Source organism: Procambarus clarkii, chromosome 32 (assembly GCF_040958095.1).
Source record: "Procambarus clarkii isolate CNS0578487 chromosome 32, FALCON_Pclarkii_2.0, whole genome shotgun sequence".
NCBI lineage: Eukaryota > Metazoa > Arthropoda > Malacostraca > Decapoda > Cambaridae > Procambarus > Procambarus clarkii.
Genome location: NC_091181.1, coordinates 20,862,808 through 20,889,594, shown reverse-complemented (window position 1 = coordinate 20,889,594; position 26,787 = coordinate 20,862,808). Strand labels below are relative to the sequence as shown.

General features: G+C 49.4%; 1 protein-coding gene across 5 annotated transcripts in view; it reads left to right on the top strand.

Annotated features, from left to right (window-relative positions):
* LOC123759295 (UDP-GalNAc:beta-1,3-N-acetylgalactosaminyltransferase 2) overlaps positions 1–26,787 on the top strand; it is a 339,864-nt gene that overhangs the window by 72,904 nt on the left and 240,173 nt on the right. Inside the window, exon 4 of one of the 5 annotated variants that reach the window (XM_045744158.2) lies at positions 22,205–22,325. The exons of the other annotated variants lie outside the window; for them this stretch is intronic. Coding sequence (XP_045600114.1) covers positions 22,205–22,325 — 121 coding nt within the window. The remainder of the gene's footprint in view (positions 1–22,204; positions 22,326–26,787) is intronic. 5 annotated transcript variants of the gene reach the window in all.

The window sequence follows — 26,787 nt, the reverse complement described above, 5'->3', positions numbered from 1 at the left end:
ACCCTTATAATGGGTTTTAAGAGTTCAGCCTAGTCCCTACATTGTTTACATGAAGTTATAACACCACACATTGAATATCGTATTTTCTTTGTATTGTGAATGTTTTTTAACATTTTTTTTTTCAAGAGTAATGATGCATTGGGTTGTCAATAATATTATTTGTATCATAAGATGTGTAGAATATTAGTACAGTGGTACCTTGCATAACGATCGCCCCACAAGGCGAATATTTTGGGTAACGACTGGCCCGATCGGCGAGAAATCGTCCCATATGACGAACGCTCGTTTGTGTAACGTCAACACCACATGGTGGGGTCACGCCGCTACTGTCGACAGTGTTGTATTGGTGTCTCACACGACCAGTATCCGTCTGTATCGCTCCACACACAATTCTGATATTCGTGTTGTTTTTTTTTGTGGTTTTGTGACTACAATTCTGAATGCACGATGTCGTCCAAGAAGCAGCCTGCGAAAGCAGGAGTTTGCAAGGGGAAGAAAGAGGCAATCACTGTGGAAGTGAAGAAAGAGATCATAGCAAAGCACGAGCGTGGTATTCGTGTGGTTGATCTTGCCAGGGAGTATGGCAGGGCTCCCTCAACAATATCCACCATACTGAAGGGCAAGGATAAATATAAGACGCTTGACGTGGCCAAAGGAGTTAGCAAGCTCACCAGCAAACGTCCAAAACTCCTGGAAGATGTGGAACGGCTACTGCTGGTGTGGATGAATGAACGACAATTGCATGGCGATTGTGTCTCTGAAGCTATCGTTTGCGCTAAGGCTAGGATGCTGTATGTGGACCTTGTCAGGAAGATACCAGGTGCGTCGTCTGAAGATGAGGAGGTATTTAGGGCAAGCCGTGGCTGGTTTGAGAACTTTAAGAAAAGGAGTGGTATACACAGTGTTGTGCGACATGGGGAGGCTGCCAGCTCTGATAAAGGTGCTGCTGAGGCTTTTGTGCCAGAGTTCCAGAAATTTGTTGATCAGGAGCAGTTTCTGCCACAACAAGTTTTCAATTGTGATGAGACCGGCCTTTTTTGGAAAAAACTGACGAAGAGGACCTACATCACGCAAGAGGAACAATCATTGCCTGGCCACAAACCGATGAAGGATCGCCTTACTCTCGTGCTCTGCGCCAATGCAAGTGGCGATTGCAAGGTCAAGCCGCTGCTCGTCTATCACTCAGAAAACCCACGTGTGTTCAAGGCGTTTAAGGTTCACAAGACACGGCTGAATGTGATGTGGAGGTCGAACAAGAGGTCCTGGGTCACGCAGATCTTCTTTAGTGAGTGGGTAAATGACGTTTTCAGCCCCACAGTGAGAAATTATCTCGTCGACAAGCAGTTACCACTCAAGGCCTTGCTTGTGCTCGATAATGCACCTGCGCATCCTCGCCAACTGCAAGATGATCTGTTCCCTGAAAATCAGTTTATCACCATCAAGTTTCTTCCTCCAAACACCACGCCACTCCTCCAACCCATGGATCAGCAGGTCATTGCTAACTTTAAGAAGCTCTATATGAAGGCCTTGTTGGAGAGATGTGTTCATGTGATTGACACCACAGAGCTGACCCTCAGACAATTCTGGAAGGAGCAGTTCAATATCATGGGGGCCTTGCGTTTGATAGATAAGGCCTGGGAAGGGGTGTCACGGAGAACCCTACACTCTGCATGGCGAAACCTGTGGCCTGAGGGTGTCCCTGAGCGAGACTTCGAAGGTTTCGGTCCTGCACCTGCATCTGCATCCGCACCTGTGGATGACCCGGAGGCTCTTTTAGTGGATGATATTGTCGCTCTTGGACACACACTGGGTCTGGAGGTGGATGCCGCTGATGTGCAGGAGTTGGAGGAGGAGCACAGTGATGAACTGACCACCGAGGAACTCCTGGAACTGCAGAAAGAGCTGGTGCAACAGGAGGTACAGGAGCTCTCATCGGGGGAGGAGGAGGTCTGCGAGGATGCTATCCCATCTAGTGAGATTAGGGACGTGCTGGGCATGTTCGAAAAGGTGACAGCATTTGCGGAAAAGCATCACCCTGATAAGGCGATGACAACACGGTGCGTGAACCTGTTTAATGACAATGTGCTGTCTCGATTTAGGGACATCCTCAAACGAAGACAACAGCAAGTGACACGCGATATGGTCAGTGGACAGGGTGGGAAGAGACGTGCTAGTGATATTGAACCACAACCTGGTCCTAGTGGGGTTAAATTCCCAAAGAGAGCGAGCCCGCCTGACCCAGAGGTGGTGTCACCCTCCTCCCCATAAGCCCTCTCCTCCCACCCTCCCGATCGGCTCACTCAAGCCAGCAATGACTCTTCATAAGGTAAAGTGAATATACACATGGAAACAGTCAAACAAACATTTATTTAACATGTACAGTATAATATTACCAGTGTATAATGTCATATTGTTGCTTTAGGGGGTGGAACGGATTATTTGTATTTACATTGTTTTGGGTGGGGAAAATTGTTTTGCATGACGCCGGTTTCACATGACGACGGCGGCGTTGGAACGGATTAAATTCGTTATGCGAGGTACCACTGTACTTATAGTATAGTACTGTATTTGTGTCATGAGTTCAACTATTATATTCTTTGAACAATAAAACAAATGTTTCTGGGGGGAGTCCCGTCGGCTCCCCGGAGCTTTACCGGCTGATATGCTAATGTCAGACTTTGGCATCAGTCATGTGTATGGAGTTCTAGGGCCTACTGGGGACCACGGCCAGAACCTGGCCCCCTCAGAGAGGCAAAGGGAGCAATGACCTATAGAAACCCCCGTGTGGTTGCAAGCATTCTATGTCTGCCATCGACCGGGTCAAGCATCCAGAAAGGTAAGCATTCCAAAACAAACCCCTATTCTGGTGAAATTTGCTACCTAAAGCCGAACTAGTGGATAGAACTCTTCAACAGAAAACAAGGAAACCTGGACCATGGCCAGGTTCTGGCCGTGGTCCCCGGTAGGCCCTAGAACTCCATACACATGACTGATGCCAAAGTCTGACATTAGCATATCAGCCGGTAAAGCTCCGGGGAGCCTCCGGGTCTCACCCAGAAAATGGCGTTTCATTACATTCAACGCTGGTTTTTTGCTATTATTACACTGTATACACACATCAATCTATCAACATTTTTATGCACCATAATGAAACAATAAGCAGTTTTAGGGGTGTGGTGATGAAATCAAAACATAGCAGAAACACACGATATGAGCAGACAACACCAGCAGACTTCACCTGATGCAAGAAAATTCCCCCAATTCTACTATGTATGTCATTAGACTAGCCACAGAACTGCCATTATTATCACATGCCTGTCACTAAATTCTGAATATCAATCCATTTCCACAGTCTTATATTGTAAAAGAGCATGAGGAAGTTTCGCGATGTATAGATGATTGAAATGGCATAGATGGCTTAGTGCTGTGACTCTGCTTCACAGTGAACATCATAACTAGCATTGTGTTCACTGATATCTGAACGTTGTACATAGTCTTTATCACAGTCAGGATCATCTGGGACACTATCATTGCAAAATAATTACTACTACTTATTTTATTCATCACTAGCAGTACCCGGTGTTATGATCTCAGCCTGCAGGAGAAACGAGTCTCCCTCCTTGAGAGTTATTCATCAAGCCTGACCTGATTAGAAGGTCTAGCAAATATTGAGGTGATAACGCATATGTAAAATAGTTGCTTGGATATGTATAACAATTTGAGATTATGGGCAATGAAGAAGAAAACAGATAAATGACTGGCTAGGAGATGTGGACATTTTGCTGGAGGCGTGAGGCTCGCTTCCGGAGGGGCTTTGACCTCACTTGAGTGCCAGACATCGCAGGGAGAAAGCCGCGCTCCGTTGAGCTCCCGTCAGAAGGGAACCCCTAGTGATATATCTCGAAGAGAAGAGAAGTGTGTAGACGTGCCAGCTGTGGAACTGAGCTGGGAACGTTGTGGTCTCAAGTCCTGGTCGAAGAAGAGAGTATCAAGCCGGCCAGAGACATTATTGTGGGCTGTGGCAGCGCCATGACCAAGCCTCGTCAGAGGAAGGGGCACCCTCGACCAGTTAATCTGTGGTAAGCACGATATACGCCAGTTCATAGTGATTGCTTGTAGTTGGTCGTGTGCCCAGCGACAGTAGCGATGTTTATTTATAAGTTAGACATGTTTTAATAAGGCAGAAAGCCTGAAATAGGAGAGTGAAGAGGGAGGAACACGGAGCGACGTCCGTCCCCTCTGAGCTCTGACAGACGACTGAGGGAGCTCGGCTCCTGACGGAGGAAGACCCTCCCAGCGAGTGAGGACCGCCGCCAGGCGAGGTGGAGTATGGACCCGCCCAAAACAGGGGAATACACTTTCACTGTATGTAGAGGACAGATAGAGGTTGGAGGCAAACATATTGTGTGATTATTTTTGTTTGTGTTAAAGGGGAACATTTTTATTGGAGTGTCGATGGGTTGCAGGTTTGTCTTTGGGGAAGAAGTTGCTGAGAACTTCGAAGCCAGCACAGATGAAGTAGATGATGAGACTCCAAGGTAGTGGAGGAGAGGACCTCGAGCTGTGAGGAGAAGCAGTGAAGAGGAGTGTCACGTGCTTCTGTAGAGGTGGAGAAGCACCATAGTTGCTAGAGGAAACTTCATGGTGTAGCAGCCAAGAGAGCTGGGGAGGACCCTAGCAGAAGGGTGAAGCACCGTAGTTGCTCAAGGAAACTTCATGATAGCAGCCTGGAGGAGCTGCAGAGGATCCTGGTAGTGAAGCCCGGAAGAACCTAAAGATATTAGGGTAGTGAACTTCCAGAGGTGGAAGGGAAGTTCTGGTGGATTACTTGTAGGGAGTTGATAGTGTTTGGTTGTCATTAGTGTGCAAGACGCAGTGAGTGGTGAGTGGTTGTTTGCATTCTTATGTCAAGGAGTGTTTTATACTGAAGTTTAGAGTTACAGTCGTAGGCTGGATTACCTACAGATGTATGCGTTCCAGGACTGACAGTGATCGATTGATCATTGTTGTGTATCAATGAACATTTATACTGATATATGTTATTGCATTCAAATGCTGATTTTCTATATATATATTATCTTGCTGATGGTGCAACAGTGTATGTAGACTTGATCAACTTGAGGTGGTTGATAGTATCAGGTGGTGAACCAGGAGATAGGATACCACTTGATAAGCTGATAATAGAGTTCTGATGGTGTTGGAGTGCAGCCTGATTGTGATATTATAGAGTATAGGATTCATTATTATTATATGTGTGTATGTATCGTGTATGTGCTTTGTCCAGTAAATGTATCCCAATTTGCTGGTGTTTGCCCTTGTCCTAGTGAGGCTTCCCAGAAAGTAGTAAAGAAGGAGAGAGAGAGAGAGAAAGAACCAAGAACCACTGCTGTGGACAGGGTAGAAGGTAATACTAGTAAGTCATAGGGGATTGAGGGGATCACATCTGATAAGGAGAGAGTGGGGAGTCACAGCGGCTCGAGTGGGTGTGTGCACGTGACAACGAGGCTAAGTGTTGGAGCCGCATCCCCTAAACGTGTGACGTTGAGCCCCTCTCCAAGAGCCAGAAGCGCCAAGGGTGATCTCCTAGTATAAACACTCTACCGAGTTGTGGGTTGGGTTGTCCATAGAGAAGGATCAACGACGACAACACCAACCAACCCACAGACTATAATACCGGCCACGCGTTGCTGTGGCTCAGCAACGCACATGCGTTGCTGATCCACAGCAACCTTCCCTGTCCTCCAGTCCTCCTCACCATTCTCTCTTCACCCGTCTCCTCGGCCTCCCAACCATTTCTCACTCCACTGTCCCTTCGTCCTCCCCACCATTACCCACTCCACCATCCCCCTTCCTTCCCACCATACATCACTCCCCCTGTCCCTTTGTCCTCCCCACCATTCTTCATTCTGCCATCCCCTCGTCCTAACGATCTCAGACTACCCTGTCCCCTCGTCCTTCCCCACCATTACCCCCTCCCTTGTCCTCCCCACCATCTCTCACTTCCGTCCCCTCGTCATCCCCACCATTCCCCACTCCCTCGTCCGATGCCTTCCCAAATGGTTTGATGTTCCTATCAGAAAATTGGGAACATCAAGTGATCTGATGTTCCCATCACTGAAATATAAGAAAAACAGTTAAAAAATTAAATGAAAATATGAAAAATAAAAAAAATAAACTATACTCACAAAATGAATGGTATGGTATACAACACAGCTCAATTCCAATGCAATTCACACAAAATAATTAAATTAAAATGAAAATAAGTCAAAATCTATGAAAATTCAATTTTCAATGCAATCAGAAACATTGAAATCAAATGGAATTGTAACATATTTAGTATAGCATGTGTGTTGCTTTTACATGTAACAGATGGCGCTGTTTTTCAAGAAAAGCATAGTTTTACCTGTCACAGGTGAAGCATGTATATAATAGATATATAAAAAGACGTGCCTATTCAAATGCAACTTTGTGTCAAAATTTCAAAGCAATTAGTAAAGAGGTTTTGAAGATATCCCTCACATGAAAAGCACATGAAAAACAGTTTTTTAAAAAAAGCATGTTTTCTGTAGGGAGCCCCTACGGCTCCCTGGAGCTTATCGGGCTAATGTATGTTATGTTAGACCGGGACATTAGCTAAGGAGTTCAGACCTACCAGGGACCAGCGCCAGAACCTGGCCCCTTCAGAGAGGTTTCAGGGAGCAATGGCCCTGGAAAACCCCATATGGTTGGGGGTTTTCCTTATCTGCCATCGACCGGGGTTAGGCACCCAGAAAGGTAGGCATAACAAAACAAACCCCACATGGTAAGAAACTACAACAAAAACCGAACAGAGAGGTAGAAAACTCCCTACAATCCCAAGGAAACAAGCAAACAAGCAAACATCACACTTTACTGCCGTGCCGATCGTCTGCGCAGCCCTCCCCACCCCGGGAGGGGGAGGGGGGAGCCCCGGACCTACCGCGCCGGCTGCCAAGCTCCAGTTCGTTCGCTAATGTCAACCGGGATTGACGCTTCTCTGGCCTCAGTTTCCTAGGCGGTGTTTGCCTTGTGTGGCGTTCACTACCGTGTGTTGTGGTGTGCGGTGGCCAGGAGTACTTCATCAGTGCCGGGGCTGCATGTGCTTAGTGGCTGACTTCCCTAAGCGCCCTGTGAGTACTGCCCTTGCGTAACAGGGTTATCTTCCCTGGGGCGTTCGGGAACCATTCCCGTAGAGGTTCTTGCTGCTCGGCATTTGCCTCGCCCTTGGGGCCAGCTGGGTATTGGGGCCCTTGTTTGGCCCTGGGTAGGGATTGGTATTGTGCTGGTTAGGGCGTCAAGGTGTTGCGCAGCCTGCCACTTATGCGGCGGCCGGTTTCTGTTGCCTCTGGAGACGGTGTACTTTTGCGGGGTTTTTCTTTTGTTTTTCATTTTTCTTGCCTGGTGGGGGTCTGCCTAAGGTGGTTCTAGTTCCACTGGTAGTGTTTGGCGGCCCTCTGCTAGGCCCCCGTGCTTGTACACGTCTCAGGGGTTTTCAGTGCTATAATCTACCCTCTTGTTATGTTTGGGTTTCTTAACCGGTTAGCAACACCTTGCCCGGGCTTCCCGTAGTTGTTACCCTACGGGCCCTGGAAACCCCTGTCTGGGCTCGGGGGACCATTGAATGTGTCTTCCGGGTTCCAACCCGTCTTGTACGGGATCGTTGGTTGCTGTTCCCTTGTCTCCGGGTGACAGTCGCCAATTTTACCTCCGTCATGCTGCCTGTTGGGTCACTGACACCTTGACCCGGAGTCTTGCGAGTGATTCTCTGCTTGTTCTCCAGTACTCTCCTGATGTTATTACTGTTCAGAGTACAGGCGGCATCCATGTTGCAAGCTAGGTTAGGTTGCTGCAACATGCTAGGTTGGTTTCCCACTCGAATGCCCCGTGGCCGCCCCGTTTGGTTAGGTGCTGCTCGCCCCTTTCTCTATGTTCCCGGCTCCGGACCGTCTGCGGGTTTCGGGGTCGGGGCGGGGTTTAGTTGCGGCAGAGACTCGGGCGGTTTTCGGGGGCTGCCCCGTTCGGGTTGGGGACAGAGGTTTGAGCCTGTGCCTCCTGCCAAGGCTTCTGGGTCTTACCAGCGGCCCTTTCTTGTTGCCTTTCCCATGGGCTCTTGCTTTTCTTTAAGGGCGGAGGGCTTGGAGGACGGCTCTGCCCCGGGGCCTCTGTTGTTGGTTCCCGGGGCTGTGGAGGTTGCCTGCTAGCAGTTCTGGGGCGGTTTTGCCCCTTCAGGGGTTTTTCTGCTGTTGGGCGGCGTTTTTCGCCCTTCCAGTCTGCTAGCTTCCCACATTTGCTGGCGTGTTTTTGTGTATTTAGCGTCAGTCACAGCCCCTGCTGGCGGCCATTTTCGTCTGCCGGTTTCACGGCGTGGCCACCAGGGCGGCGTTGCGGTTTGTTTACATGCGTCTGAGTGTGCGAGTGAGCATCTCTGGTGAGTTTTCAAAAAATTTTCAGGGTTTTTGTTCTCCTGTTGTCGTTTCTTTGTTTTTCTGGTGTTTTCTTGCCGTTGCCTGTTCCTCTGGGAACGTTTGGGTGTTGATTTTGGGTCTGAGCCTATGGGTTTAGGCTCAGTGCCCCTGGCTGGTATGCTTGCTCCCACACATTGCCCCTCGGTTTTCGGTCTGTTGGGACCGATTTCCCAGGGCGTTCTGCTGGGGTCTGTGCTTTGCCTTTCAGTGGTGTTCTCCGCCGGCAAAATGTGGTGGTTTGGGCTCCCCCTGGTTCGATTCTGGGTTCCTTTGGGTTCCTTGGTTTCGTTCTGGAGATTTCTTCCTCTTGGGCCCCCTTTTGTGGGTTCAGGGGACTTTGTTTCCTCGTGTGACCCGGTTCTGCCTTTTGGGGTTCCGGGATCTTCCTGGCTTGCAGACTGAGCTTTTTGGGTCTTGGCACATGTTGCGGTTGTGCTGGGACTTTGTGGTTTTGCTGTCGAGGTGGGCCTTTTGATGCAGTTTTGTGCCTTCTTTGCCTGGCCGGTGTAGTGCTCTCTGCCACTAGTCGGCGGCTTGTGCTTTTACAATATATGTCCTCACCTAGTTGTGCTTGTGGGGGTTGAGCTCTGGCTCCTTGGTCCTGCCTCTCCACCGTCCATCAACAGGTGTATCGGTTCCTGTGCCTCTTGGGCTCTGTCATGTCTACATGTGACATTGTATGGGGGTCAGCCTCGTTACTTGTGTGAGGAGTCGCCACATTACTTCCTAGTGCTTTCCCGTTCCCATTCTGACACTAAAAAAAAAAAAAAAAATTTTTTTTATTCTATCTGTGGCTCTTTTGGGTACTCAGTTTTCACCTGTGTCCCCTAGTGCGTGTGCCCCTTGTGTTACATAGCCTGTCCTTATCAACCCTGTCGATTCCCTTGGGTATCTTGAATGTGGTGATCAGGTCTCCCCTCACTTCATCTTCCAGCGAAGTGTGGTTTCATTCCCGTTGTCTCTCCTCATGACTTCGGTAGTGTACTTTTTCTTTCTGAAGGGGTTCTGTTCCCTTCTCTGTTGACTGGGTGCTGGGGGAGCAGCTTGCTCTGTTGCCTCTCGCTTGGTCCTGCTGTTGGTGGGCGCTTTGGGTTGTCTTCCGGCCTCTGCTGGCTTCGGAGGACGGCTTCTACCCCTTGGGGGGGGTTCAGAGCTGGCGGGGTGGGCTTCTTCCCCTGCGCTTCGTCATTTCCTCTTCGTGGGTGCGTGGGGCGTGGTCGATCCGCCCCATCCTTCTGGGCTTCCCGTCTGCTCTTTGCAGTCATGAGCTTTTCCCGTCTGCTCTTTGCAGTCATGAGCTTTTCCAGTCTGCAGTTCTTCTGGACTACTTCAGTCTGCGCCCTGGATCCTCTGCCCTCCTTGGAGGACTGTTGTCTCCTGTTCGGATTCTGTTAGGGCCGGGTACATGGATGGTGGACCTGGACCTCCAGGTCACTTCTTGGCACGTTCCTCTCCAGTTTTTCTGGGGCTAGCACGGTTGGTAATTACCTATGTGTACTTACCTAAGTGTTGTTACAGGATGAGAGCTACTCTCGTGGTGTCCCGTCTTCCCAGCACTTTGTCATATAATGCTTTGATTATAATTGTCATATTGTCATATAATGATTGTCATATGTCATAATATGTCTTAATATGATTGTCATATAATGCTTTGGTGGTGGGGCTTCAGGTTTGCTGTTTTTATTGCCTTCCCTATTTTGTAAAGGGCACTTTGTATACTCTTTGCATCTTTACCGGATCTTAGTGCCCTGTCTGCGTCTGAGATTCGGTGTCTGGCCTACCTCGACGACTGGCTGGAGTGGGCTCCCAGTCAGTCCGCTTGTCTGCTCGCCAGGGGATGGTTCTTTCCAGATCGCTGGGTTTGGTTTCCTGGTGATCTGGAGGTTTTACCTTCTGTTTCCGTCCCGGGTTCGGACCTGGGCCTTGTTTCAGGCTCTTGGGCCCCTCATTGTCTTCCTTCCAGAAGTGTTACTGCGGCTGTGGTCCCGCCTTTGGCTGTTCAGGAGGGGGTCCCGGGTTGCTCAGCGGTTGCTTGGGCGGTTGTGCGGGAGTTTGCACTTCGGCGTGCTTGTCTGCCCGCGGAGTTGGGTTTGGCTCCGCCGTCGGTTGGTTCCTACGGAGACTCCCCTTCCGCCTCTTGCATTCCTTGGGTTCCTCTGGGGATCTGGTGTTGGTGCTGCGTCACCAGCTTCCTCTTTGGGGTTTTCGGGGTTTCGTGCCTTGGCACCTCCCCAAGCCTTCGCTTGATGGACGGGTCGTCTCTCGGCTGGGGCTTTGTGACCAGTGCTCACCAGGTCGGCCGAGGTTGATGGAGTCTGTCTGTCCGTCGGGCTCACAGCCCGGTTCAGGTGTTCATGGCTGTCTGGTTTGCGCTTCGGAGGGTTTGGGTCACTAGGTACTCTACCATTCAGCTCTGTTTGGACTGTTCTCTGGTGGTTCTTGCCGGAACCACAGGGGGTTTGGTTAACCGTGTGGTTCGTGTCCAGGGTGTGTCCTGCGTCCTGGTGGACAGCTGTCTCGGTTCATTCCTCTTCGTGGGTTGGCCAGTCGTCGCCGATTCGTTTTGTTGGCTCTGTTGGGCTTATGGACTCCTGGCCATGGACGTCTTCGGGTCGGCGTGGTCTAGGCGTCGCCCGTTTTGTGGCGCCCTTCCCACCTGCGAGGACTTCACGGTGGAGGCTTTCGGCAGGCCTGGTCGAGGTGGGGGGTACCTGTTCCTCTTCTCCCGGTCCAGCTGTTGCTTCGGGTTCTGGCTCGGTTGCAGCCCATTCCCACGAGAACAGTCCTTATGGTTCCATGGTGGCCGGCCCGGCCTTCTTTTCAGACGCTGCTTGATAGGTGTCCGTTCCCGGGGCGTTTTTCCTGAGGCTTCGCCTCTTTCAGCAGGCCGAATCGGTCCTGTCCGTGACTGGTTCGGCCTTCTCTTTGGCTCTTCGCGTCTGGTATTTTGACGCAGGTATCACCATCTCTATGGTGTTCAGGTGGCTTTGTTGACGGTGTCCCGCCTGCGAGCTTCGTCTTGGAGACAGTATGACGTTTATTACGTTTTCTCGCGTTTTGTTTCCCCTCCGGCCTGCTCATGAGTCGCCTGAGCCATCCTGGTCCTTGTTCAGGGTGCCTTCTTATCTTCCCCTCAGTTTGTGGTAGCCCCTTCGGTTTCAGTTTCCTCCTCTTTGGTACTGGTGGTAGCTTTATTGGTGTGCAGCCTTTCTCTGTCCTGGCGACGGTCGAGACGGCTGCTTTCCGGAGGGGTTCTTGGGGTATTGGTACTTGTTTGGTTTGGCCGGGGGGTGCGTCCTGTGTTGTCCGGTTGTGCTTTTTGCTGTTGCTGGCATACCGTGCCTGGGGATGCGCTGGGGTTGATCCGGTTCCTTCGTTCCCTGTTTTCAGGGCTCGGGTCTCCCAGGTCGTCCGCAGTGTTTTCCTTCTTCCTGCGGTCTGTCTTTGCGCCCGTGCTGTTCAGACGTTTGCAGCATTTGCTGCTGTGTTGGTGACGTCTCGGGCTCGTTTCGGGCGCAGGGATTTGTGGGTCGCACAGGTTTTTGGCCGCCCATCCATATGTGCGTCTGTTTTTGAGCGTTCTTGTTGCCTTGGGTTGCAGATTTGCGACCGGTTGTCTTGGCTTTGCATTGCAGAGTTTGTGGCGGCCGCCTCCCGGGTTAGCCCTTTCTTTTCGTTCTCTTTGGGTATGAAGCTCCAGGGAGCCGTAGGGGCTCCCCACAGAAAACCAGCGTTGAATGTAATGAAACGCCATTTTCTGGGTGAGCCCCGGAGGCTCCCTGGAAACCCTCCCTCCCACCGGTCGGCGGTTTTTTCGCGTTGGTTGAGGCTTAGCTTCCGAACTGGAGCTTGGCAGCCGGCGCGGTAGGTCCGGGGCTCCCCCCTCCCCCTCCCGGGGTGGGGAGGGCTGCGCGGACGATCGGCGCGGCAGTAAAGTGTGATGTTTGCTTGTTTCCTTGGGATTGTAGGGAGTTTTCTACCTCTCTGTTCGGTTTTTGTTGTAGTTTCTTACCATGTGGGGTTTGTTTTGTTACGCCTACCTTTCTGGGTGCCTAACCCCGGTCGATGGCAGATAAGGAAAACCCCCAACCATATGGGGTTTTCCAGGGCCATTGCTCCCTGAAACCTCTCTGAAGGGGCCAGGTTCTGGCGCTGGTCCCTGGTAGGTCTGAACTCCTTAGCTAATGTCCCGGTCTAACATAACATACATTAGCCCGATAAGCTCCAGGGAGCCTCCGGGGCTCACCCAGAAAATGGCGTTTCATTGCATTCAACGCTGGTTTTTTACTGTCACAGACGTGACATCTATATAGTATGTATATAAAAACCTGGCCGAATGCGAATGGGACATTGTGTGAAAATTTCAAAGCAATCGGTGAAGAACTTTTGGAGATTAGTGATTTTGAACAAACAAACATTTCCATTTTTATTTACATAGATTATTATGTGGTGCTGTGAGCTCCTGCTGCATGCATCAACCTTGGTTGCTCTCTCAGTACTGAGGATCTCACAGCCAGGAGGGATGTAGAGGATGTTTTTCAAGATGGCAACTATTTACTAGAGCCCTGAAGAACAGGATATGAGCTGCGTGTACCCATAGGAGTTTTAATTCTTATGCTAGACATAAAAAACAACTCTAGTTATGGTGCACACCATTGATGAAACAACCATGGTAGTGGTTTGCAATTGAAGGGAGAACCCAGCAGTGGTTTGTATTGGTGTGTTGAGTTTCTGGATGCTGTCCTGGAGGAGTGGCAGAATGTCACTTGCTCTCTGTGCCTCAGTGAGAGGGGGGGAGTTGCAGGTTCAACTCTGCGACTGAGGTGACCTAGTATTTGGGAGCAATCTCATTTAAGGAAGCCACCCGGACTCATTCAGAAAGAGGCATTTCATTTGGGTTCATTCAATGCTGGGTTTATTGATTATGTGTTGATCCCCAAGTTGTCCTTGCTGTAAAGGGAGCTTAATTCTGGTCTTGGCTACTGGTAAGCAAGGACGAGTTTCAAAGGCCTGGTACATCTTCCTAAGGTTTTGAAGGACCAGTGCTTAGCTATAGGAACTACTGAGGACCACACTAGAAAACTACATTTCATTAAATTCAATACTTTTTCTGGGGGGAGCCCCGTCGGCTCCCCGGAGCTAAATCAGGCTGATATGCTAATGTCAGACTTTGGCATCAGTCATGTGTATTGAGTTCTAGGGGCCTACCAGGGACCACGGCCAGAACCTGGCCCCCTCAGAGAGGCAAGGGGAGGAATGGCCTATAGAAACCCTTGTGTGGTTGGAAGCAAACAAACCCCTATTCTGGTTAAAATTGCTACCAAAAGCCGAACTAGTGGATAGAACTCCCCAACAAAAAACAAGCAAACTAGTATGATGTCATACGTCACCGCGCCGCTGTTTGCGCAGCTCCCCCCACCCCGGGAGGGGGAAGGGAGAGCCCCAGACCTCTCAGGCTGGCTATCCACCCATCAGTTCTTCGGCTGATGCTATAGGCACCGGTTGTATGTTCCGGCTCCATTAGTTGTTTCAGCACTGTACCTAGAGTGTGGTGTCTGTCTTCTAGGTGGTGCGTGAGCCGGGAGTGAGTCTCCAGTACTTGGGCTGCATGCACCTAGGGTTACCTTCCCTAGGTACCCTGTAAGTACTTCCCTTGGGGCTTGGGGCCACCTTCCACAAGTTCCTTGGGTTCTGCCCCTGCTAGGCCGTTTACTGCTTGGTTTTCGGCTGCCCTTTGTGTGCTCGGGTGTTCTGTCTCCCTTGTTCGTCTTAGGGTAAGGGGCAGTTTTGTACTGGTGGGGCGCAGGGTGCTGCGCAGCCTGTTTTCACCTATATGGCAGCCGGCTCTGTTCCGCCTGGGTACGCTGTCCTCTTGCGGGGTTTTCTTTTTATTTTTGTTTATCTACCTGGTGGGGGGTCTGCCTTTGTTTTTGCCTCCTGTGTCCCTTGTGTTCTGAGTATTATTCTGGTGGTTCCCCCTGCTAGGTCCCCGTGAGTGTTCACGTCCCGGGGGTACAGTTCATAGAAAGTTGTTTGTAGCCTTGGGCGCCGGTTAGCAGTACCCTGCCTGGGATTACCTGAGCGCGAGTCCTATTATAGTAAACGCTCGGGACCCTGGGAAACCCTTGGGGGCACGTGAGTCCGTTGGATGTGACCCCGGAGTTCCCCCTCGCTTCCAGCGAGTTTGAGGGTTGCTCTCACCCCCTTGTCTCAGGGTGACTCTACTTTGCCTCCGTTTGCTGCCTGGCACCTTCGTCCCAGAGTCCTGCGAGTTTTGTTGCTCGTTGTGGCTCAGTTACCCAGTTGTATGCTGACTAAGCGGGTGCAGGGAGCTGGGGTGTTGCACGTTGAGCTTTGGTGGTGGCAACGCTCTCATTTCTTTGCTCCCCGGGAGCCCCGAGGCTGCCCCGTTTTGGTTCGTGTTGGGACTTGGGGGTGTTGGTTGCTTCTGTTCCTTCCACACCCCCTTGTCTTTCCCTCTGGTTCCCCCCCTTCCTACCTCCATTCGGTTCCTTACCATCTGTGGGTTCGGAAACGGGGCGGGGTTCGATGGTTTTGAGACTCGGGCGGTCTCGGGGAATTCCCCTTCCTGGGTAGTGACGGGGGCATTCAAGCCTGTTCCTCCAGCCATGTTGTAAGAGTCTGCCAGTGGGCTCCCTTCCTTAGTATTTTCGCGGCTGCCCCGGTTTTCTGGTACGGCCGGGGCTTTGGGGGGACGGCTCGGCCCCGAGGCCTGTCGTGTGGGTTCCCAGGGCTGGAGAGGGGCTTACTTGGAGACCCCGCAGGTTGTTTTTTCAATCCTCTAGGCGGGGCTTGCGGTTACGCGGGGTGGGGTTTTTCCTTCCCCCCCCCCTCGCTGTATGAGTTGTTGGGCGTCGGCCCCTTCCCGGGCTCGGTTCCCTATCCTTTGAGTCGGTTGGTTCCGTCCTGTAGGTGGGTGCTCTTCTCCGTTGCTCCCCCCTTTTTTGGGACAGGGTATCTTCATCATGTTTCCCCGTTATTGGGGTTCTACGTGACTTTTGGTCTCGGGTGCGACTGTTCCTTTGTGTGCCTTCGGGACTAGTGTTTGCTTCTGTGTCCTTGAGGGGTTTGGGTAGATTTTCGTTACTTCCAGTATTATTGGAACGTCTGTTGGCTCCTAGTCTGGGTCGCCGGATTGGGCTACTCATGGCCCGCTTGGGTTCCCATTGGGCTCCTTGTCTTCACTTCGTTGGCCTGTTATGTTGTCGCTGCTTACTCTTTTGGCTCCTGTCCCTTGTGATGGGTTGTTTTTTCTAATTAGCGGTTCCCTAGGGTTGCATTCTGTTTGGCTACTTTTCTTGTGAAGTAGTCCTAGTTGGCGCCTTCCCATAGAGCGAGTTGTGCGGTTCAGCCAGCGTGTCATGCGCCATGGAGTTTGTTTTCGTCTGGGCGGTGTGTTTCAGTGCTGGTGTTTTACGCCCTTTGTTCTCGGGTGCTTCGCCTCTCGCTTTTCTCCCTTCTCCGGTATGTGCTTTGTCGCTCCAGGGGTGTCCTGGATTACAGTTGTGGGGAGGACGCCGAGGTTTTCCCTGTGTCATGGGTGTGGGCCTCCTCCTTCACCTCTACCCTGCTCTCCTGCGTGTCCGGCTTTGGTTTCTTCACCTGGCGGTGCTCCTGGGATCTTCTTGGTACTGTTGGGTCGTGTCACGTTGGGTCGTGTCAGGTGAGTTTCTGTGGTCTGGCGTCTTTTGGCCGGGCGCTGGATGCGGGGATATTTATATACCTGTCTTTATTTAGGTATATTTATGTACAAATATGAGACCGTCGGCACACCGGTGACTGTCCCTTTTCAACCCTTCCAGTCCCACTCATAGGCATGTCCAACCCATGCTAGAGTCATTCTGGGGACCCACCTCTTTCGTGTTATGAGGTGTGGGTTGTGGTGCTGGTTATGTACTCATCTGGCTGGGCTCGCCTGGTTGTGCTTGTGGGGTTTGAGCTCTGGCTCTTTGGTCCAGCCTATATGGAAGAACATGCATGATAGTACCAGTAGAGAGCAGTGGTGCCATAGGCACAATCGGGGAACACTGAATAAACATCAGAGGTCTGCGGTTGTTACACGTCCTATCTGCAACCATACAACATATTGCCGGTACATCCGTGGACATCTTCAAGAGAACACTAGCCTGTTTTCTAATAGAGGTTCTGGACCAACCTGGCTGTGGTGGGTATGTGGGCCTGCGGGCCGCTCCAAGCAACAGCCTGGTGGACCAACCTCTCACAAGTCAAGCCTAGCCTCGGGCCAGGCTTGGGGAGTAAATGAACTCCCAGAACCCCATCCAGCAGGTATCGAGTAGGTATCTCTGCCGTTGGTTGTCTGGTGTGCAAGTTCCTGGGCCTACTGGGCTCTGTCGTGTCTCCGTTGGCCCTGTCTGGTGTCGGCCTGGAGTCTGCCTGCACTGTTCTCTGCCTTGGCAGAAGCAAGTGACTACATACAGTGGCATCTCGACATACGATTGCCCCTACTGTCACGTGGAGGTGGTGGTCCGGGGCTCTGCTAGCACTCAGCTGCTAGGGACTCAAAAGGCCCAGTACTCAGCCCCTTCGACCCCCGGGATTCACCGGAGTCTCCTTGGTCACACAGGAGAGGACCAACAATGCCCACCTCTGCAGGTCTTTGCTTCCACCACAAAAGGGGTGCCACTGATTCACCCTGGAAGCCCTTCAGTCAAACACGGGGAAACTGCTGTTAACAGTTCCGGCCTAGACCCGTGGAGGAGTGAAGGAAGACTCAGGCTTACCTTATAACAATAACCTCCCTGAATCTTGCCTGCCAGACAAAAAGGTTGCAGGAACTCCTTTCCCGCCTGTCTCCTCTATCTTCTTCTTAACAAGGTCGCCAGCTGGGTTATTTTATCTGCACCCCAGCAATGCAGTTCAGTGGGTGTATTATATATATTGTTTGTAGCCAGAAGATTGCTACTCCCATAGATCTGCTACTAGACTATTGGCCCAGAGTACTCTCCTAGGAAGTCTGTGTGGCTTTACCTCTCTATAGCCACCACGTTAATAGTTGCCACCATTCAGGCATTGATACTGATCGGATGGCTAAGGATACACTTTTGTGTAAGTCTGTGCTGTCTTTACCACACTCCAGGCAACAAGAACTTCTATAGAGAACGTAGTGTTCCCTAGGTGGTACTATGATAACCTTTGTGTATGCTCATAGAGAAATATTATAAATGGAGGCACACTTAAACACAATGATAAAAGTGTGAATTTACTGATGCAAATTACATAATCACACATACAATCACAAGTAATACATGAATATGAAAATAAGGATAATAAGTCTGGAGATTGTCAGCCTCTTCTTCCTCGACCTCCAACACTCCTTCAACTGGGCAGCAAGACAGGAGTCCCACACTCTCTCACAGGAGGGCCTCTTCACCATGTCGGCGCCTCCTCTTCACTGTCCTGCCATCCATACACACTGTCCTCTCTGACGGTTCTGGACACAAGCTGCCTTGCAGCCTATTCTACTACTAAAGTATTAATGTCCTATGGCCACATACATAAGTAAATATTGTGGCCTAACTAGCCTACTCACACAAGGGGTAATGGGAGGGAAAATGATCTACCTTACATTCCTGGCTCACGACGCCTGTCCCTCGATGGTGTGAGGTTCCCACGCTTCCTTGGGTCGATCCTTGACGATCCAGGACGTTCCACGGGTCCTCAGGTGTCGTGGAGCCTTCGCGTCGTCGCCGTTCCAATCCCTGAGATTTAGCTGCCCCAATCCTGGTTCATCGATGCGCGCTGAGCTAATCACTATTTTCCCACACTCGCCCCTTCCACAAGGCGTTGCTCCTTGTCCTAGGCACGGTGTCGTCCTTCCAAGATCCTCAGTGGATGTGACCCGGTCACAGCTAGGCTTGCCCACCACACCTTTTCAGGCCCCCAACGTCCAGCGTCGTCGCCGAATATTTTCCAAGTTTGGCCCTCTTTCGCTCAATAAACTTGGTTCCTTTTTGCTTCCCAGAAGCGCGGGGTCTCCAATACAGCAGATGGGCTGCAATAGCCAGCACTAATCCACTAAGAAAGGCTTGTAGAGCCTCTAATCATTGAGAGCAGACCGAGGTGCGTCCTGTCGCTTCCAAGGTCGGGTCAACTCTGACGTTGGCGCCGCCCTGGGGCACTCGGTGACGTCACGGCGGGCCCTGATTGGTCGCCCGCGACCTAAGTCGGCCAATCCGCGATCGGCTAGTGTCCCTTCCAAAAGGTCATATCTGCATTAGGGGATACTCTTTCATTTTATAACAGGGTGCCAATTTCCCTTTATTTACAACTTATAATGTAACTTCCTTCCCTTAACTGGCAGCCGGTCTGGTCGCCACATATATCATTAGACTCCCTGAACCTCAGAGAATCAGTAGGGAGAGCTGATATGACTCTTTAAGCCGGCAAACGAAAGAAATAGGAGAGGGCACCGTAACATACGATTGGCCCTACTTATGATAATTTCGAGTTGCGATGTAAATTTCATAGAAAAATGTGACTCGACATCTGATGGTGTCGTCGACTTCCGATATTTGTTGGTACACGTTTGGGTCGACCGAGCGCGTGGTTCCCAGTCACGCAGCCGACCTGCCTCAGTTTACTACAGCAGCCTGCTTAGTGACGATCGCGCCTATAAGAAATTCCGCTTTTGTGGTGATTTTGCATTTTGAACATTAAAGTAATTATTATATATCATGCCAAGAGTCCCAGGAAAGTCAGTGGTAAGGCTCAACATATGAAAACCCATGTAAGGATGACCATAGAGCAGAAACAAGAGTACGGAATGTGTCTTCCTCAACAATTAAGAAAATGTGTGCAGCATGGGAAGAATTGCAAACCTTTGCTGAAATGACTCACTCAAATCAAGCTGCAGAAGGTCGTTGCCTTAACCTATTCAATGACACTGTGATGCATCATTACAGACAAATGTTAAAATAAAGGGAAAAACAAATGTCTCTTGACAAATTTGTAGTGAGACAAACAAGCACTGAACCACAACCAGGTCCTAGTGGTATTCAGGCAAAACGTAGGAGAGAGAGAGTACCCCAGAGAAAACATCACTGCCTGATGTGATAATGGAAGGGGACTCCCCTTCCAAACAGGAATAACTTTCTTCCTCCCCCCCTCATCACCATCTTCTATACGCCATCAAGAGCCCTCCATAAAGGTAAGAGACACTTTGGTACTGTATTGTAGTTAGAAAAAACATTGTATTCAGTATAAAATGTATTTGTATGTTAATATTTTGGAGGGTGGGGAACGGATTAATTCAAATCCCTTTATTTCTTATGGGAAAAATCACTTCAACTTACAATATTTCGACTTACGATCCGTCTCTGGGAATGGATTAGCATCGTAAGTCGAGGCCCCATTGTACTTGTTGCGTCTGGTGCATGTTGCTGCTGCACGTGTGCGTTGGTAACGTGTTTCGCGGTGGGGTGTCCTTGTTCCTATGTCAGGTTGTGGTAATTACCTAAGTGTAATTAATTACCTAAGTGTGACACTTTGCTGCTGTTTTGTGCCTGGGGTTTACTTGTGTTATTTTTCGTAGTTTTTGGGTTCCTGGCTGGGTCCTTCCATGTGCGTGGGGTTCTGTCCACGCCTGATGGTTCACTCCTGGTTGTGTTTCCTGGGATTTGAGCTTTGGCACTTTCATCCTGCCTCTCCCCTGTCGCTTCCCTAGCATCTCCTTGGCTCAGTTTTGCTTGCACTTGCTGCTGTATGGGGGGGGGGGGTCGGTTTCCGCCGCTTCCCTTCCTTGTGCGTTCCCTTTATTTCCTCCTCTGTCGCAGAGGTTTTCTTCGTGCGTTCCTTGGCTTCTTGGGCGTTCCTTCCGCCTGTGTCATATGGTGCGCTTATGTGTCTTGGTCTGTTTTCATTGCTCGTACCCCTTGGTTCGGGTACTGTTCTAGTGGCAACCCTTATACTTGTCCCTGTTGACTTTTCAGGGTCTTGCGATGTCTCGCGTTGGACCCATTGTTTCTGATCTCCTGACGGGCTTGCTCGCATTGGGGGAGCTTTCTGTTCGGCAGAAGTTCCATCTCCTTAATTCCCGGCTTGGGTTTCTTGGTGGTCGCACCTGAGATCTTCCCGCGGCTCCACCTCTTCCTGGACTCGGACGAGCCTTGTCGAGGCTGATTACGTTCTGCCTCGCGTGTCTCGCCTCCGGTTGGTGGTCTGGTGGCTACGTTGTTGGTGTCCCTGCGTGCTTCTTCATGGCGGCAGTATGGGGTATTTTGGCAGTCCTTCCTTTTTCTCCTGTCCCGTCTTAGGTGGCTGTGGTTGTTAGCGTCGGCTTGGTTTTTCTGGTGGGGGTTGAGGGCCGTCGTCTTGCCACTCACTGTCGCCTCGTTTCGTGCGGCACTGGCAGAGCCACTTCGGCTTGCTTTAGGTCTTGGGGTTGCTTTTGCACTGTTAGTAAGCTGTCTCGTGCGTTGTTTTACCTCTGGCCTGTTCGTGCTTCGCTTGCACCATCCTGGTCTCTGGTCAGCGTGCTCTGTCTTCTCCTCGGTTGGTGGTACCCCTTCGGTTCAGGTTTGTTTGTCGACGGCTCTTTTTCCTGTTGGCATTTGCCTCTGGGGGTCGGGTCGCTGGGCTTCTTGCTCTCCTCCACAGGGGTTTCTGCTCCTTTGGAATTGGAGTTTTGTTGTTCAGTGGCAGCCGTCACCATCTTTTCTGGCACGGGATGGGGCTGCTGCGTTCCGAAGGGGTCCTTGGTTTGTTGGGGCTTAGTTGGTCGGGCCAGGGGTACGTCGTATTTTGTGTTCAGTGGCGGCCCTCTGCTGTTATTTGCGTGCCGCGGCCTCTATGTCCGGGGTGCGCTTTGAGTTGATCCGGTTCCGTTCTTCCCTGTTCGCGGGTGATGGTGTCCCAGGTTGTCCATCATATTATTGCGGTTAGCCTGCCTGTGTTCTTTCCCCATGCCCGAGGCGTTCGTGGCTTTGCTGCTCTTGCTGCCGTCTGGGCGACGTGTCCTTGCTGTCATTCGGGCATGGATCCTTTGGTGTTCGTATGGGGGCCTAGCTGCTCATTGTCTCGTGTTGTTCCCGGGCCCTTTCGGGGTTGTGTCATCTTGGGTTGGCATTTGCTGCTGGTTGTCTCGCTTCCGTTGAGGGGTGCGTGGTGACCGCCTCCCGGTTCCGTCCCTTTAACCTTCCTCTGTGGGTAGTTAGCTCCGGGGAGCCAACGGGGTTCCCCCCAGAAAATCAACGTTGAATGAAATGAAATGCCATTTTCTGGGTGAGATCCGGAGGCTCCCCGGCAGCACTGCCTCCCTCCGGTCGGCGTTTTTTTCGCGTGTTTTGACATCCAATTTCAGAACTGATGGGTGGATAGCCGGCGTGAAAGGTCTGGGGCTTTCCCTTCCGGGAAGGGGGGAGCAGCGCAGACGGTGGCGCGGTGACGTGTGACGTCACACTATGTTTTGGAATGCTTACCTTTCTGGATGCTTGACCCGGTCAATGGCAGACATAGAATGCTTCCAACCACATGGGGGTTTCTATAGGCCATTGCTTCCCTTGCCTCTCTGAGGGGGCCAGGTTCTGGCCATGGTCCCCGGTAGGCCCTAGGACTCCATACACATTACTGGTGCCAAAGTATGATATTAGCATATCAGCCTGGTTTAGCTCCGGAGAGCCTCCGGGTCTCACCCAGAAAATGGAGTTTCATTACATTCAACGTTGGTTTTTTTAATTTTGCAGGTCTGTGAGTGGCTTAACATCTCAGTTATTGAATTCAAATTTGTTCGAACAAGAAAGGGCTTTTTGACTAAATGGAGAGAAAACTCCTGTACTCTGGTGTCAGCAAAATTTCATGTTGCAGGTATGTTAAATTAATGTATATTCTTGAATTATAATCTATCTACCAGTTCTTTTGTGCCCTATATATTGGGTCTTTGCCTTAAGAAATTCCTGGATGGTTTAAATGCTAACAAATGTTTATTTCAGTGAGGATTGTTCACCCAAGCTGCCACTGAACCTGGTTGGCATTATGTGGCTAGGTCAGCATCCACATACTCTAATTGTAAAGTATTGTGTTTGAGTGTACCTCATCTGTGCAGCAAGTGTTCAGTTTCTTCCTGAACAAAGAGCACCACTTCGTGCCAAAGTGGTGCTCACCAGACCTGCCATACAGTGTTAACCTCTCATGATTAAATAACTTCATTCCTTGTCCAATCTCGTATGAATACTTTCAAAGAGATCTGCCTTGTTTTTGGTAGGGTGTTTGTTGGTGATCCTGAACCTGTGGGAAGCTTATTGACGCATCCCTGTTCACCCTGCGTTTAGGGACTGGCTTGGATGGTGGGGCATTATTCTTATGCTTCCGAGTTCTTCAATTTAGATTGTACTTTATCTGGTTAGTACAGTGATATATAATAATAACCACATGCATAATAAACCAGGCATCAACCACATACAAATCCTCAGATTTGTATGTGGTTGATGCATGTGGTGGTTACTCCTCTTTAGTTGTTGGGTGTTCACATTTTGGCCTACTTCAATTGGGCTTCTAGCCAAGCTGTATGTCTACAAACCAGGGATCTGGTTTTGTTCTCAGCTCACCCTTGTTCTGGTTCCTAGTGAACTGGCAGAAATCACAATTAGTGCCATCACAGGTTCGGACCTGGTTACCTGGAGCATACCTGGAGAGTTTTTCGGGAGTTCTTTTACTCCCCGCCTGAGGCCAGGCTCGACTTGTGATAACTTGGTCCAGCAGGCTGTTGCTTGGAGCGGCCCGCAGGCCCACATATTTACATTGAGTTACGATGTAAATTTCACCGAAAAATGTGACTCGACATCCGAGGGTGTCGTTGACTTCTGGTATTTGTTGGTACACGTTCGGGTCGACCGAGCGCGTGGTTCCCGGTCACGCGGTCCGACCTGCCTCAGTTTACTACAGCTGCCCGCTTAGTGACGATCGTGCCTATAAGAAATTCCACGTTTGTGGTGATTTTTTGCATTTTGAACATTAAAGTAATTATTATATATCACACCATGAGTCCCAGGAAAGTCAGTGGTAAGGCTCAACATATGAGATCCCATGTAAGAATGACCATAGAGCAGAAACAAGAGATCATTCGTAAATATGAAGATGGTATGCGAGTTGTTGAACTGGCTAGGCAGTACAACAAATCTCAGTCAACGATATCCACCATACTGGCTAAGAAAAAGGACATTATGGGTGCTAAAGTGTTGCATCATTACAGACAAATGTTAAAACGAAAGTAAAAACAAATGTCTCTTGACAAATTTGTAGTGAGACAATTAGCACTGAACCACAACCAGGTCCTAGTGGTATTCAGGCAAAACGTAGGAGAGTGTGTCCCGAATAGAAAACATCACTGCCTGATGTGATAATGGAAGGGGACTCCCCTTCCAAACAGGAACAACTCTCCTCCTTCCCCCCTCATCACCATCTTCCATATGCCATCAAGAGCCCTCCATAAAGGTAAGATAAACTTAGGTACTCCATTGTAGTTAGAAAAAAACATTGTATTCAGTATAAAATGCATTTGTATGTTAACACTTTCGCCCGCCCGGCTAAGGTTAAAAAAAAAAGAGGTATGTGCGCGCGGCGTTTTTGTCACTTAAGCGTCAAAACAAAAATGTGTATACTCTTTTTACTCTCCTGACCTTAGTTCTCGAGCTACGTATTTCATTTTGGTACCAACGTGTTCGCAATAAAATTCTCTAGAAGAACATTAGTAAAAAAGGTCACGAAAGGTATAGGGATACCAGCACCAAATAAAAACGTATGTAGATGACTCGCCGTGAGCGCCCAACAGCAACAAAATGTTTTTACTCTTGGGATTGTTATCACCTCCACACTTGTCCTACAGCATTAATTTTGGTATCAATGGACTCGCAATGAAATTCCCAACACGGTGATATGAATATAAACGTAGAATAATGGTCGCGGCCCACCCGCAAGAGTGTGGGAAGTGGGCGGAACTGTTACCCGGTATCGGTGACGCGACGACATTTGTGCGATACGGCGCTTTGAAAGTTTATACTTATTTCACTGTCCTGACATTATTATCCTATGTACGTCATTCATTTTTGTGCCAATGTGTTCGCAATAGAATGTTCTATGAGCCCGTAGGTAAAAAAGATCAACAAAGCGTAAGATAGAATAGCGCCAAATATAAAACAATGCTGGAACATATCAGTGAGCGTCAAACACACACAAAATGTTTTTACTGTTGTTATGTTTGTCAAGTTTATACTTGTTGCACACAGTTATTTTTGGTTGTACATTGATCGGATTAAATTCCCTAAACAGACATATGCATATAATACATGATATGGGGGAAGCATTACCAGTATAAACGGCTAAAGTCACCCACCTGCAACCCGTTTGGGACACTCATGCAGACACACATTACACCCAAAAAAAAATCTATGAAGGTTCGAGTCTACTTACGGCAGTTTATGTGATACAGTGTTCATTCTGGTATCAAAATACTCGTTTCAGTTTGTAGTTCATGCGATTTTCAGAATGAAATGAATCGCTGGAGGTTCAACATTTGATTCAGAGTCAGAGTCATCTGACAAAACCGTCTCGTCAAATGGCAGTGTGCCAGACATCTCGGGTTCTGATTCGGTTGCTGCTTCAGCTTGAGGTGTTGAAGTGAACAAAGGCCGCCTCACACCAGATGGTCCGGGAGTTTGTATGGCATCAGCATAGGCAGGACCTGTCATCATTTATGTCTGGAGCGTGCCGCAAGTGTTGAGATACTGTTGCTGTTTGAGGCCAATCTTCCGGGTCCCAGCGCAATAGGGCCCAAATTGCCACCTCGTGGAACTGTAGCAATGTTAGCTTTTTTTGATTAGTTGTGTTGTATTTGTACAAAACAAAGGCATTATGCAATGCCATTTGCAGGAAATAAACGTTATCTTTTTGGTCCACTTGTGAGTTTTCCTGGTAAAATGGTAATACCATTTAATCGAAGTGGTCCACACCTTTCATGAACTTATTGTATCATGCAGCCTAGTGGCGAGAAAGAGAACCTCATGGCGCGCAGTTTGAAACAAACCCAAAGTAAATCGGATTAAAATTGAATTTTATACAAATATTTTTTTGAGGACATCATTTTATGTCCACATTGCGGAAGCGATTAGGCAAACAGGACTCCAGGTAATGTCCTGATCCGCATAAAGTGTTAATATTTTGCAGGGTGGGGGATGGATTAATTCAAATCCCTTTTTTTCTTATGGGAAAAATTGCTTTGACTTATGATATTTCGACTTACGATCCGTGTCTGGGAACAGATTAGCATCGTAAGTCGAGGCCCCATTGTATATCATTCTGAAAATCCAAGGGTTTTCAAAAAAATATAATGTACAGAAAAGCCAAATGTGTGTGATGTGGAGGGCTAATAGTAAGGCTAGGGTGACGAGGCCATTTTTTACGGAGTGGGTGAATGAGGTGGTGTGCCCTGCCATACAAAAATATCTGCTGGAGAAAAGTTTACCACTCAAGGTCCTGCTTCTCCTCGACAATGCTCATGCTCATCCTCCAGGCTTGGTGGATTCATTGTTGGACAAATTTAATTTTGTCACAATAAAGTTCCTTCCTCCTAATACCACTTCTCTAATTCAGCCTATGGACCAGAAAATTATAGCGAATTTTAAGAACCTTTATGAAAGGGCACTTTTGCGGAAATGTTTTGGAATGACTGATGTAACAATCCTCACCCTCAAAGAGTTCTGGAAAAATCATTTAAACATTTGTAGTGCTTTAAAACTCGTTAACAAAGCCTGGCAAGAAGTGACTCAATAATCCTGATCTCTGGCTGGAGAAAATTGTGGCCTGAATGCATTTCAGAATTAGACTTTGAGGGGGTTTGAGCCTGCAAATGAAGTGCCTGTTGTTGAGGAAATTGTTTCTCTGGGCTGGAAAATGGGCTTGGAATTGGATGGTGCCGATGTGGAGGCGTTAGTGGAGGAACCCAGCGAAGAACTGACCACTAAAGAACTCCTAGCCCTTCAAAAGGAGCAGCAACAAGAGGCAGCTGAGGATATTTCTTTAGGGGAGGAGGAGGCAGAAGAGAATGTCCCTTCCTCAACAGTTAGGAAGTGGTGTCGGCTGTGGGAAGAAATGCAAACTTTTGTTGAAACGACTCGCCCAGAGAAAGCTGTAGTAGACCGGTGCATTAACCTTTTCAATGACAATGTGATGCCTCACTACAGAGAAATGTTGCAAAGAAGGGATAAACAATCTTTAATGGAATGTTTTCTTGTGAGAAAATCAAACAGTGAGCCACAAACAGGTCCTAGTGGTT